Genomic DNA, 15,347 nt, shown 5'->3' with positions numbered 1-15,347 from the left:
CTCCTCTTCATTTAGGAATAGCTTTCAGAGCGAGGGGGCCAGTGTACATGTCATTGCCACTCTTTCTTTAAGCTACAGTGCTATCTGGAGAAAGATAAGTGATTGTAAGATTATATATCCTTGAAAAAGCCCTAGGTTTTTTGTTTGTTTGTTTTTTGTAGATGCTGTCAAACTAGATTTGAGAGGTGTTAGGTACACATATATGTCCTTCTCAGCTTAGCAGGATCTAGTCTTACTTGCTCTTGCATCCATCTTGGGCCAGGATCTGGAGTTCTTGGATGGGAAAACACAAAGATATGCCAGTTTGACTCATGTCCTAAAAGCACAGCCTGGCAGATTCTTTCCCATTGTCCTATGATCAGGTGTCTTTCTTCCCCTGGTTTCTTCAGACATCTATATCTTCAGATATCTATAATAATCACGGATTTTTAGAGGTCACTTTATCCACCCCTGGCATCTTAGAATTTGTGTTTCAAGGTCTCTGGAGAAGAGGCCATAGGATTTTGTTTGTTTGTTTTTTGCAAGTGTAATTTACACGTAATAGCAATTTTCAGGAGATTGGCCTAAGTTGCAGATTTTAAATTCTTTCCCTTTCCCTAACAGTTTCACTCAGATTTAAATAACAGATATACGTTTCCTTGTAAGTATCGATAAATTCTGTAATAGTTGCTTTCCTTATAAATGCAATTCTCTTTGCATCTTCAAACTTTATTTTATCTTTTATTTGGAATATAATCTTTGTGACTAAAACATTCGCTACACTAACTCTTCACTGTAGTAGTCTGTCTCAATGTTCTTATTTTCCAAGAGGAGAATTGACAAATACATTTCTATCTCTCTGATCTTTCATTGTCTCATGCTGTGTTTTTTCTTTGTTTTTGTTGATTTTTTAAAAATTCTTGGCTGGCTTCTTCCTATCACAGAGCCATACCAAGGATAATTTTAAGTGGTGTTACCAAGAACACATGTTTTAACATTGACAGAATCCAGATCGGTTTCCAGATTTCCGAAGTCCCAGCCAATTCCCATGGTTCTTACATCATAATGAGCCCACCTAAAGAATTGTGGGTCTAGCAGTGACAGATAGACAGGAATAGAATCTTATTTGTGGCCAAAGGAGAATCTTTTTAAAAATTAACTTTGGTAAGTTATAAGATCTTACATAATGTTATACAACACAATATTATACCATATGATACAGTACCATACAATATAATGCAATATAAATTATATAACAAACTGCACCAATTTTAAGTATACTTTTTGCTGAGTTTTGACAAATTTATATGCCTGTATAACCACCAGCACAGTCAAGAACATTTCCTTTACCCCACAAAGTTCCCTGTGTTCTTTTGCATTTATTCCCAGCAATTCTAGCAACAACTGAGCTGGTTTCTTGCAGTATAGATTAAATTTGTATTTTCTAGAGTTTCATATAAATAGAATCATACTATATGCACTCTTTTGTGTCTAACTTCTTTGATTCAATATGATGTTTTTAAAACTCAACCATGATGTTGTTTGTATTAGTAATTTCTTCCTTTTATTGTTGAGCAGTATTTTGTTGTATGGATACACCATAAATATTTGAGGTGTTTCCAGTTTTTGGCTTTTAGAAAAAAACTGCTGGGAACCTTCATATATATGTCTCTGTGTGGACACATGTTTTCATTTCTCTTGTGTAAATAGGAAAAAATATTGAGTTGTGAGGTAAGTATATTTACCTTTCTAAAAATCTGCCAAACTGTTTTCCAAATGGGTTATACAATTTTTCATTACCACCATCGATATTTAAGAGTTCCAATTCCTTCACTTCCTTGCCAATATTAGATGTTGTTAAATTTGTAATTTTAGCCATTTAAGTGGGTGCATAGTGGTATCTTATGGTTTTATATTACATTTCTCTGATGGCTAATGATGTTATGATGTTGAGCATCCTTTCGTGTGCTTATCGACCATTTGTATATCTTCTTTTGTGAAACATCTGTTCAAATGTTTGCCAATTTAAAAAGTGTGTCTTAGTATTGAGTTATAAGAATTCTTTATATATTCTGAATACAAGTTTAGATATATGTGTCGTATTTAGATATATGTACTGTGAATATTTTCTCCCAGTTTGTGGCTTTCCATTTCATTTTTCTAACCACATCTTTTGAAGAGCAATAGCTTTAATTCTGATGAAGTTCAATTTGTGATTTTATCCTTTTATGGTTTATGCTTTTTGTTTTGTATCTAAGAATTCTCAAGGTTGTGAAGATTTTATCATATTTTGTTTAGTTTTTAGTTTTAGCTTTTATATCTTTGGTTCATTTTGAGTTATTTTTTGTATATGGCATGAGATAAGGTTGAGATTTATTTTTTCCCATATAGACATCCTCTTGCTCCAGCAACATTTGTTGAGAATACTATCATTGAGATACTTTAGCACTTTATCAAAAATCAACTGACCATATATGTGTGGATCATTTTTGGACTCTGTTTTTTTCCATTGAGCTGTATGTCTATCCTTATACGAATACCATGCTACCTTGATTATGGTAGTCTTCAAATGAAGTAGTCTAAGTCCTTTAACTTCATTCTTTTTCAAAATTGTTTTGGCATTCTTAGTTTTTTGCATTTCCATAAAAATTTTATTTTATTTTATTTTTGTGGGGAAGATCAGCCTTGAGCTAACATCTGATGCCAATCCTCCTCTTTTTGCTGAGGAAGATTTGCCCTGGGCTAACATCCGTGCCCATCCTCCTCTACTTTATATGGGATGCCACCACAGCATGGCTTGACAAGCGGTGCGTTAGTGCACGCTCTGGATCTGAACCTGCCAACCTTTGGGCCACCAAAGCGGAGCAGGCGTACTTAGCCGCTATGCCACCGGGCAGACCCCTCCATAAAAATTTTAGAATGGGGATATGTTTTGTTATCCTGGCTAGGGGATTTGGTATCTTAATCTTATGTGAGTCATTGTGAGTCCAGAAATTGGGACAGACATGAGACATACTTTAAGGAATAATTTCACTGAATGTGAGTTAAAGTACATGTGGTTGCAAAATGCTGACCCCAATTAAGTGGAATAATGATGAGGTCATTGAGAAAGACAGAAAAGTTGATATGGAGAGCTTTTTTCAAATGTAAGAAGGGTAGAGGTTTAGTTTGCTTTTGAAAATATAAAATTTATTATGTTTGCAAGACCCACAAGCAGAAAAGTCCAGAGGGAGGTACATCATAAACTTGAGAAAAAGAATGATGATGGAAATTGAGATTTGAGAGCAATCAACATAGAAATTATAACTGAAAAAATTGAGGAAAGTGTGGAGAGAAAAAAGCAAGGGCCAAAGATTGATCAGAGAACAGCATTTACAATTACAATTAGAATTTGCTTCCATGAGCAGATTCGTGGAAGGTAACTAAATGAGTGCTGAGAAGAGAGAAAAATAGTGTAGTGTCATGGAAACCATGGTCAGAGAATGGTTTTCAGGAGGCAGGGTTTTCACAAGTATCAAATGAATAGGAGAAGAACACAAAAAAGAGGAAAAAGCAAAGTCCGACAGTTTCAGCAATAGGCACTTCTTTGGTGACATTTGAGAGAACAGTTTCACGGGAGTGAACACGATGAAACCAAATTTCATGGAATTATGGAGGTTGGGAGAGGAAGTCAATTTCAGTAATTCTGCAAATGAAAAGAGGGACACGAAAGGAATGGTCAGTATAAAGAACCATGGAATCAATCAGCTGTACGCTCTTCATGCAGGTTGTGTATTCTTGCTTTTTGAGAGAGGGGACTAGTGTGCTCTGTTTCTCATAATTATATCAAATTCTATATTCACCATATTTTTGAAAATTGATAAGCTAGTTCAACTCTGAGTAGCTAGCAGAATCCTCCCTCCTCCTCTCTCAACTCTGGCACTTATATTCCTTTATCCATACCTTGAATTGTCCTAACCCTTTCCTATTACAGTGGAAACTAAGTAATGTTTTTTCAACCACAATTATCTCTTCCTGACTACACTTCTCAAAAGGACTACTGGAGTCAGCAAAAAGATTCTTTGGTGGGACTTGAGTGAATAATTTCAGTGGAGTGATCATGGCGGAAGTTGTTCTGCAGTTTTTCTGCTTTGAGGGCGTGATGACAAGTTTAGACCATATTATCTCCCTGAAATTAGGTTTCTAGATGGAGAACTCAATTGAAACACTGTGTAAAAGTCCTTGGTGACCCTGTCACCAAATCCAGTGACCACATCTCAAAGTTTATTCTCCCTGACTACTTCATTCTGCTATATCATTTCCCCCTGAAACTCTTATCTTTATGGTTTTCTTAACACACACTTTGCTAGTATTCTCCTTTGGGAACAGAGTTTGTTTTAAGTGGTGGATATCGTTACTGATTGAGACACAGAGCATGACTTTCTCCTTGCTGCTCTCTTCCCCTTCCCAACATCAGTATGATGTGTGTGAGGTGAGCATTTGCTCAGAAGTCTTCTCCAGGCACGGGAAATAGTTTGCTCCATAGTGCTAATGTTCACATATATAAGCCCCAAAGAGACACAAGTAGTTTTCTCTCTTCATGTGCAAGGCCCCTAAGTATGAGTTTGCTGGTCATAAAGGAGGGAATTGGGTTCACTCTTTCAGTTCAGCTGTCCTTGTCCCTTGTTGTACAGTCCAATTGCTGATGGTAAGTTTTCCCTTGATGACTCCCTTTATTGCCTTCAGACACTGATATAGCAGAATGCAGAGAAAAAATTTCACAGGAGTGACAGAATTCATCTTCCTGGGATTCTCTATCTTTGGAAAGCACCAGATAACCCTCTTCCTGGTTTTCCTAACCATCTACATTTTAACGCTGGCTGGTAACATCATCATTGTGACTATCATCTGCATTGACCATCATCTCCACATTCCCATGTACTTCTTCCTGAGCATGCTAGCTAGTTCAGAAACAGTGTACACACTGGTCCTTGTCCCACGAATGCTTTCCAGTCTCCTTTTTCATAACCAGCCCATCTCCTTGGCAGGTTGTGAAACCCAGATGTTCTTTTTTGTCATCTTGGCCACTAATAACTGCTTTTTGCTCACAGTGATGGGCTATGACCGCTATGTGGCCATCTGCAAGCCCCTGATGTACGTGGTCATCATGAGCAAAGGAACGTGTGCCCGGTTGATATGTGGGTCCTTTGGCACTGGTCTGGTTATGGCAGTTCTCCATGTGACAGCCATGTTTAATTTGCCCTTCTGTAGCACAGTGGTGAATCACTTCTTCTGTGACATTTACCCAGTCATGAAACTTTCTTGCACTGATACCACTATCAATGAGATAATCAATTATGGTGTAAGTTTATTTGTGATTTTTGTGCCTGTGGGCTTGATCTCCATCTCCTACATCCTTATTATCTCCTCCATCCTTTTTTTTTTTTTTAAAGATTTTTATTTATTTATTTTTCCCCCCAAAGCCCCAGTAGATAGTTGTATGTCATAGCTGCACATCCTTCTAGTTGCTGTATGTGGGACGCGGCCGAGACCAGAGAAGCGGTGCGTCTGTGCGCGCCCGGGATCCGAACCCGGGCCGCCAGCAGTGGAGTGCGCGCACTTAACCGCTAAGCCACGGCCGGCCCTCCTCCATCCTTAAGATTGCCTCAGCCAAGGGCCGGAAGAAGACCTTTGCCACCTGTGCCTCCCACCTCACTGTGGTCATTGTCCACTATGGCTGTGCCTCCACTGCCTACCTCAAGCCCAAGTCAGAAAACTCAATAGAAAAAGAACTTCTTCTCTCTGTGACTTACACCATTATCGCTCCTCTGCTGAACCCTGTTGTTTACAGTCTAAGGAACAAGGAGGTCAAGGATGCCCTATGCAGAGCTGTGGGCAAAAACATTGCTTAACAGATTGAATCATTTTGTCAGGAGACATTTAGCCCAGTGTAACGTGTGTCTACTCACAAACACGCCACAATACACAAGTTCATCAAATACAATGTGTGTCAAGAGTAACGTCAAAGAGTAGAAATGCTTTTCTTTTTCATGCTCTAGGGACAAGGCAGAAAGCAAGATTTCTGTTCTAGAGACTTTTGTTACCAGATATAGGAATCATTCCATGCCAGATTAAGACTACTTGTTTCTGTGCCTAAAGATTTCGGTTGTGAAAACTCTTCTAGCCCCAACTTTACCTGGCTCCTTTCAGACAGTCAATCTTTGACCCAGTCTGCTAAGGAGATGTGGAGAAGAGGCAGTTGAAACAGATGTGGAAAGGGTCTTAGGAAAATAAGCTGCAGAGATAGCCTGAGGATGGCTTTCATTCTCAGGAGTTAAAACATTTGCCCTGTAATAGTCATTTCTGAAAGGGTTTCCTTAATTCTTGCTGACTGAAAAATGAACAGCTTAAGCAAAATGGGTGACTTCTTTAATTATCCAGCCATTTTAGCTCCTTAAATAGTATTAATTTCTATGTGTATTTCTTCCTTCTGTGCAATCAAGGCAAAAATCTCTGTTGTTCCTTAAAGGCTAAGCAAGGAGAAAACTTACTGGTGGGTTTTCTCTGTAACTGCGCTTTTATCCAGATGCACTTTTCCTAAAGACTCTTCTCTTTTCAACCCATGGGAGCTTTTTAGATTTTTAATTTCTATGTAGTAGCTGCAATGGCATTGAAGTAGTTGTCTTAGGTATCGGCTGTACTGATTCCAGGGTGTAAAGCAAATGCCATTAAATTCCCTTCTCTCAGTAAGTAGTGTGAATTTCATACTTCTCTCCATACTTATTTATATCAAAATAAGCATAACCATGATACATTATTTTATATCCTCAAGGTTATGGGAATTTTTGTTTCCTGGATCTTCCCACCAGAGTTTATCTCTACTCTGAGACAGAGCTGGAAGATACTAAGAGACACAGATATGGAAATATCTTTTCACACACTCTTGGTACCCAGTGTTATTCTATTCCACAGTCAGTTCCTATCCCTTACTTTTCAGTTTTATTTTTCTGTTCTGAACCACAGAAATAGTACTGATGTATCTTCTAGGTGACTCATAATTTTTCTCTGTTCTACAGATCTCTATGTGAGGAGGTCAATGGCTGAAGGCTGAGGGTTCTTTGTGCAATGTCCCTTGTGGCAAGCTGTCACAGTTGGGTGACATCATAGTTGATGTCAGTGTGTCCCTGATAACTGGCACCTGATATCCGTCCAGAAGAGGTGTCTCAACCTGAGGGTCATAGTTCCTTAAGAGGTCCTTGGATGAGCTACAAATGGTTTTTGAAATTTTTGAAATTATTCATTAAATTTTGAGCACAAGTTTCAGTGTGCCCTTTTCATCATATTCTTAAAGAATATCTCTAAGATAAATATTTCTTCCCTCAAATCCTAACAGAAATATGATCTAACTTCCTTCTTTTATAGACCGTTTGCTTCCACAATTTCCTTAAACCCTCTTAGAGGAGCACTCTTTACCTGTCCATTTTTGCCTATGTGGGCAATGTTATTTTTCATTAAGTTGGGGAAATGGAAGGTATGAGTGGTTCTTGGATGGGAGGTTGAGGGATAATGAATGGATGGTGGATGGATATCAGAATGTGGTCTTCTTTACCGAGAGTTTTCTTGCCTTCTCCCATCCCTTCCCCCACCATTCACTAAGTGTTGAAACATGTTTCCTGCCCTTCCCACTCACACTTCATGGATGAGTGAATTTCCCACTAGTGTAGTTGTTTGACACACTTTCCCACTAGTGTGACTTTAGCCTCAATGGAGGAAGCAGCTCCTCCAAGAGGAGTACAACAAACAGTACAAGAGTGGGTAGGCCTAAGTGGTCACAGATCCTCAGGAACAGGGAATCATTTTATTGCTGTCTCCTACAATCTATTCATAATAGATGCTGTTAGATTGCTGGCTCACATAGGGCTATCTTCATTCTCTTCATTGTTTTTGTTGTCATCTTCATCATCATTCTCCAAAATCACATTCCACCCATACTCCTTCATCTTTCTTCCCCTGCAAATAACTCTCTTCTTTAAGTACTTCTTTTAGTTCAGCTCTTTTGTGCATCAGAAAAATACCCATAATATCATTTATTTATTCAATCTACGTATATTTCTCAAGCATTGTGTGTCAAGCAGTTAACTAGTACCACGGTTACAATAATGAGTAATGCAGGGACTCTGTTTCACGTTATTCACAGTCCAATGGGGAAGACAGACAAATAGCAAAAAGTATAAAAACTTGCTATAGGCACATGTGTGAGATTGTTGTTTGGGGTCAGTGGTGTTGTACAAAAAAGAGAACTGGTCAAATCTATTTAGAAGGTCAGAAAAGAATTCATAGAGAGGTGATATATAATTAACTTTTTGTGGCATTGGGTCAATTGAAGTCTGGGAGGGCTGAGGGAGGGCAGTCAAGGGAAAGAGAAGAGCCTGAGCAGAGACATAGAGCCTGAAAAAGCTAGAAGTGCTAGGAGGGCAGGTATTTTAGTCATCTCTGAATGCCCATTGTCATGTTGAATATTAGCCTGGCAAATAGCAGGTGCTTAATATAGCTTTGGATAGAGGAATGTGTGAACAAATATTAAGTATAAGGTCTTGTCCAAGGATTTCTGGGGACTTTTTTTTTTTTGGATAGATATACCTTGTCATATTCCCTCTGTCTGCCTTGTAGATTTCCTTCACCTAAAGTAAACTAACAGAGAAAATAACCGAGTAGAGGTGCCAATCCTGGGAGTGTACTTGAAATTATTTTTCCCCATTGCAGGATTGCCTACAAGCAGTTCTTATTTGCTCCCAAACTCAATTGGCATTCATATATTTATGTTAATTAGTCACTTAAAACTGAGCTAGAAAAAAAAATCCTTCTTTTGAAGGAAACTGGATTAATACTGGCTTAACCTGTTTTAGCTATAACCAGAACAATAACAAACTTAAAAATGGTTGCTTAATAGCTTGACATGTAAAAACAAGAGTTGAGATATTTTGAGTTATCTTTTAGAAAAAAGTCATGAAACACACTATTATAGATCTTAAAACTTCTGAAATATGATTTTCACAGTGTTGACTTTGTAGCTTCTCTAGAGAAAAACTAGTTTCACTTGATATCCTCCCATATTCCCTACTTGCGATGCATAATGGATTAGAGGAGAAAATCACTGCAGCACTCCCAACAATAAGTAGAATAAAACATTTTCTTAATGAGTACAAATGTTTCTGGGAGAAGAGAGAGGAGGGAGGCAGGCAGGAGAGATACAATTAAGTCAAAAGGCAGACAGGATGTGGCACACAGGGCACAACTTTTAAGAAGGCATGTTTAAAGGGTGCAAGAACACAAATCAGCTTTGTTGCTGCTGAAGTGTGTACACATGTGTGATAGTGTATGTGTGAGCATATGTATATGTGCATGCACGTGTATATTTTTGTGGGACAGAGATAACATTTGGGAGTTTTAGATTTGATGAGTACCATGGTATGTAGTAATCATGCTTTATTTGCAAAATTTTGTGTAATAATGATCCCTAATACTTATGTAGCTCTTTACAGTTCACAAAGGTCTTTCACATTTATGACCTTATTTGATTTTCACAGCACTTCTGTAAGGTAAATATTACTGCTCCATTTTGCAGATAAGTAATCCGAGGGTAGATTAAGTGACTTTCCCAAGGTCACACACACTGTTAGAGATTGAAGTAGGACTAAAACAGAAGTGAGCCTCAATTACAAATCTGTTAATCCTAAATTCCATGCTCTTTCTATTACTGAATCCGTATGTACAGACACACATACACAATTTATTAATTCTTATCAGGAAGTAAGGCATGATGAATGAGTAAACTTTATGTTTTAGATGCTAAAGCTTCATTTCAATCAGTATTGATAGACTCTTTCTGAAATGTCCTATTTCCTTCCCTGCCTTTGTAAACAATGTATATTGAAGATCATGAATGTATTTCTTTAAATGTTTACTATCAGCACTTAAATTTACCTTGTGTTGTGGTTCATTGATGTCTTCAGTTGGAACCGAGTTTATATTAGAGTCTTTGCTTCTGAAATGACCCACATATTCCAGAATTTTATAAATTTTCTATTAGCATTGTATGAGTTCTGCCTTTTTTTAATGATTCAGTTTGTTACATCAACAAATAGGGCATGCACGTCCACTCTGAGTATCAGACACTCGATTAGACACTTGGGATGCAGATAAGTTAGACATGAGCTTTACTCTTGAGTAGTTCACAATCTACTTGCAACTTATTTCAATACAATGTGATTAGTGCTATACACAGAGTACCATGGAACCCCAAAGAAGAAAATGGCCTAACTCAGTTGGTGACCTTCATCCTTGCATATATTGGTAGGAGCAGGTCATGGTGAAAGAGTTTGGCAAGTCCAAACACTGTGCTGTAGGGAAGCTTCCTGACATTGTGCCTACTCAGAGATAGCAAGTACACTGAGATTAATGAATCCAGAATTACCATAATGTGCCATCCACAGTGTCCAGTATACAATTACAAAATGCTCAACATGTGAACAAACAGAAAAATGTGAGCATAGTCAAGAGAAAATCAGTCTTTATAAATTAACTTTAAGATGGCTCAAATTAGTAGTCAGGGACTTAAAAGCAGCTAGTATATACAGGTTCAAAGACTTAGAGAAAAATATGCTCATAATGAACAAATAGATGTGGGATCTCAGTCAAGAAATGAGAGCTGTAATAAGGAAGAAATAGAATTTCTAGAAACCATCCTGGTGGTCTAGTGGTTAAGATTTGGTGCTCTCACCACACAACTTGGGTTTGTTTCCCAGTCAGGGAACCACACCACCCATCTGTCAGCCGTCATATTCTGGTGGCTGTGTGCTGGTGTGATGCTGAAAGCTATGCCACTAAAGCTATGCCATTGGTGTTTCAAATATCAGCAGAGTCACCTGTGGACAGATTTCAGTGGAGCTTCTAGACTACACAGACTAGGAAGGACCTGGCCACCCACTTGCAAAAAGACTGGCTATGAAAACCTATGAATAGCAGTGGGGCATGGTCTAATATAGCACCAGAAGATAAAAGAATGGTGCAAAAAGACTGGACAAGGTTCTGCTCTGCTGTACACAGAGTCGCTAGGAGTCAAAATCGACTTGACAGTACTAACAACAAAAAGAATTAATAGAGCTGAATAATTAAAATATTTAAAATGAAAAATTTACTAACCTGCTCAACAGCAGATTGCAGTTGGTAGAAGAAAAAGTCAATTAACTTGAAGATAGATCAATAGAAATTTTTGAATCTGAAGAACAGAGAAAAAAAAATGAATGAAAAAAACAAAAAGCCTCCATGATCTCTGAAGCAATACAAGAATTTCAGTGTCCATGTAATTGGAGTCTCAAAAAGAGAGAATAGAATGTATCACAAAAATATTTGAAGACATATTTGCCCCAAATTTCCCAAGTTAGTGAGAAATATAAACTTATAGATCCAAGAATCTCAGTGCATCCCAAGCAGAATAAATAAAAAGAACATCAAACCTATGTATATCGGAGTCAAATCTTTAAAACCAAATATAAAGAAAAAATCTTGACAGTCACCAAATTAAAGTGACATATTAAATATTATGGAACAATGATTCACATGACTTCTAATCAGAAACAATGGAGACCAGAAAACAATTGAATGACATTTTTAGTGTTAAGCCAGAAATCTAATCCTGCAAAAATATCACTCAAAAGTGAAGGTGAAAAAAACATACTTTTAGACAAGTGAAAATTGAGATAATTTATACAGTACCAGAAATGCTAAAGGAAATTCTTCAGCTTGAATGGATATGATGCCAAATGCAAGCTGTAGATTTACAGAAAGGAAGGGAAATCACTGGAAATGGTAAATACGTGGGTAAATATAAAAGGATATCTTGTTTTTCTTCTTTCAATTGTTTTTAAAGAATATATTATCATTTAAAAGATATTATGACATAGTATTTTGAGGCTTATAATATATGTAGATGTCACATATGACAACTATAGCACAAAGAAAGAGGTAAACGTTAACTATACTGTTATGAGATGCCTTGTTTAACACAAAGTGGTACAATTTCAACTCTAAGAAATATTGTAATAAGTTAAGAATGCATATGTTAATCCATAGACCAACAATGAGAAGAATAATGAAGTGAGATATAGTGAAGGCAATATAAAAATAAAATAGAATACTAAAAAATATTTAACAAAAAAGAAGGAATAAAGGGAGGAACAGAGAAACAAAAAACAAATGAGACAAATAGGAAAAAGTACCAAAGTAGACACTTAAACTCAACCATATTAATAATTATGTTCAACCTAAACGTACTAAACATGTCAATGAAAAGGCAGACATTGTCAGAATGGATAAAAACAAGCAAGGCTTAACTATATGTTATTTACGAGAGACAAACTTGAAAGAAAAGGAATGGGGAAAGATATACCATGCAAACTCTAAATATATTGGAGTGGTTATACCTAACAGAACTTCCTTTAGCATTTCTGGTAGTGTAGAAATTATCCCAATTTTCACTTATCTAAAAATGTCTTTATTTTACCTTCATTTTAAAATTAATATCAGGTAAAATAAATATCAAAACAAGAAATATTACCATAAGTAAAAGAGAGATTTCATTAAAATAAAGAGCTAATTCATCAGTAAGGCATAACAATGTTAAGTGTGCATGTTCCTAATAATAGAACTCCAAAATAAATAAAACAAAATCTAAATAAAGAGAAACAGACAAATCTACAATTCTTATTGGAGATTTCAATACTTCTCTCTTAGCAATTGATTGAATGAGTAGACAGAAAATAAGCATAAAAACAGCTGTTACACAGTTTCAATCAACTTGACCTATTGATATTTTTAGAACATTTCAACAACAGCAGAATATACTTTATTTTCAAGAGCACATGGAACCAAGAGAACATGTGTGATGAATCATAAAATAAGATTCAATAAATTTATAAGGATTGAAATAATACAAACTATGTTCTCTGACTATAATGGAATTCAATTATAAATCAGACAAAAAATCTGGAAAAAAGCCCTAAACATTTGGTAGTAAATGACACACAGCCTGATAACTGATGGGTTAAAGAATAAATTATAAGAGATATTGGAAAATATTTCGAATTGAATAGAAATTAAAACATATGGTATTCAAACTTGTGAGATTCAACTAAAGTAGTGCTTAGAGATAAATTATAGTTTGCATGCCTAGTGTAGAAAAGTAGCATATCAGTTATGGTCCACTCAGGAGACAGAAATCACACAGTAATTTGAACAATGAAAGTTTAATATAAAGAATTAATTCTAACGGGATTGCCTGTTGGTTCAGTGACACGTGGGGCCATGAATGGTCAGGTGGGAATCTCGTCTTCTAATTAAAAGATAACTATTTTTGTTGTATTCCCTGGTGGAAATATTTTCCCCATAGGGACTAAGACCAGTGGAGCTCAAGAATGCTGGGACAGGAAGAAAAATTCTGCAAGTGAATTATTAGGTGTAATAGGAGTGAAAGAAGTCACTCCCACTTTCACTCCTTAACTCCTGGACCTATGAATTCTGGCTATATAATTGTCTAATTCAGAACATACACTACTTGCTTTAAAACAGAATCCTATCATCTTAAGATCTCTCTCAACTGGTGATGTCAGTGAGTCATCAGTAAGCCATTCATCTTTCAAATGTATCAGCAATTTCTGGATTGTGGAATACGTGGTAAGACTAGTTAATTCCATGAACATGAGTTTATTACTGTACTTCCTTTACTGTGAGATGAGTTCCTTGATCAGATGTAATGCTTTGGGGAATGCCATGGTGGTGTTTAAGGCACCTGAGTGTCCATAGATAGTGGTCCTAGAAGAAGCATTATGGGCGGGGAAAGCAAATCCAATTCTAGAATATGTGTCTATCCCAGCAAAGACAAATTTTTGTCCTTTCCATGGTGAAAGAGGTCCAATATAGTCAACCTGCCACCAGGCTGGTTCTTACAAGGAACGATGCCATATTTAGGGCTTATTATTGGTCCTCTGTTCTTGGCAGATTAGGTATTCAACAATAGTATTACCCAGGTCAGCCTTGGTGAAGAGAAGTCCATATTTTGAGCCCACATACAGTCTCCATCCCTGCTAACATGGCCACTTTGTTCGTGGGACCTTTGAACAAATGCTGACATAGCTGGGGAAAGAGGCTGACAGACATCCACAGAGCATGTCATTTTGTCCACCTAAGGACTGTAAGCCCTCACTCTGATTGGTGGACCACAGTGAGATTTTGGGTCTCAAGTTATTAACATCAATTAAGGGCCCACATCAAGTAATCCTCAAAAGGTCTGGGTATTTTCTATTCCTCAGTGTAGTCACTCTAGTATATGGGCACATGTTCCTTTGGGGAAAGGTTTGGTGGAAGATTTACAGTGTGTGTTTGCATTAATGATACAGGGTACTTCCTCAAGGAAACTTGGCCTCCCTTTTAATCAAGGGGCTCTGGATCTGTGAATTGACATAGGTTTGGAAACTCATTGAGAGACTGTGATGCTCCATTGTGTTGACTCAAGTCAGGTGATAGATGTAGTGTTAGCTCACCTCTGACACACAGTGGGTCAGTTGGTTCAAGGACCTACCCTGTGGTGATTTCCTCAGTTCTTGAATGTAAAATGAGAACAGACCTACTTAGCAACTGGCAGAATCCCCACAGGGATTCCCTGACTCTTTGGCCTTTATGGTAGGAAGTATTCTTCTCCCTACCAAGATACTAAATGAGAAGCAATATCACATTACTATGGGAATTGTAGAGATTAATGGCACCATAAAAGACCTGAAAGAAGCAGGAATGGTAATACCCATCATATCTCTATTTAATTCCTCTAGTTTGGCCTGTGAAGAAGTCAGATGTATATTAGAGAATGACTATGGGCTATTGTAAACTTACTCAGTTTGTGACACCGGTTGTAGTTGCTCCCCCAGATATAGTATCTCTACTGGAGCAAATCAACATAGTACCTGGCACTCGCTATGAAGCCATTGACCTGGATAAGGACTTTTTCTCCATACCAATTTTAAGGACAACCAGAGCAGTTGCTTTTACCTGGCAGGGCCAATAGTATATTTTCACGGTCTTGCTTTAGGGTTATGACAATTCTGCTGTTCTCTGTCATAATATAGACCACAGAAATCTTGCTTGTCATGACATTTCATTAAAAAAAATCACACATCAATTATATTGATGAAATTGTGCAAATTGGATTTGTTGAACAGAAAGTAGCGATTACTTAGATGCCTCGGTAAGACATATACGAATGAGAGGGTCAGTTCTAATTCTGTATCAGTCAGGGTTCAATTAGAAGACAACAATCACAAAGTAATTTGAATAGGGAG

The 15,347-nt window shown here is 37.2% G+C and overlaps 1 protein-coding gene across 1 annotated transcript; it reads left to right on the top strand.

Annotated features, from left to right (window-relative positions):
• The first annotated feature begins 4,699 nt into the window (after positions 1-4,699).
• Positions 4,700-5,870, top strand: LOC131403461 (olfactory receptor 10J5). Its single transcript, XM_058537814.1, has 2 exons — positions 4,700-5,382; positions 5,603-5,870. Exons 1-2 carry the CDS (start codon positions 4,721-4,723, stop codon positions 5,868-5,870), a joined length of 930 nt encoding a protein of 309 aa, XP_058393797.1. The 5' UTR covers positions 4,700-4,720.
• The last annotated feature ends 9,477 nt before the right edge of the window (positions 5,871-15,347 follow it).

The sequence above is a fragment of the Diceros bicornis genome, chromosome 4 (genome assembly GCF_020826845.1).
Source record: "Diceros bicornis minor isolate mBicDic1 chromosome 4, mDicBic1.mat.cur, whole genome shotgun sequence".
NCBI lineage: Eukaryota > Metazoa > Chordata > Mammalia > Perissodactyla > Rhinocerotidae > Diceros > Diceros bicornis.
This window is presented reverse-complemented; position numbering and strand designations above follow the sequence as displayed.

Coding starts and splice junctions, on each gene's coding strand:
- LOC131403461 (XM_058537814.1), top strand. CDS start 4,721: ATGCAGAGAAAAAATTTCACAGGAGTGACAGAATTCATCTTCCTGGGA. Junction 5,383..5,602: donor ATCTCCTACATCCTTATTAT/CTCCTCCATCCT, acceptor CCACGGCCGGCC/CTCCTCCATCCTTAAGATTG.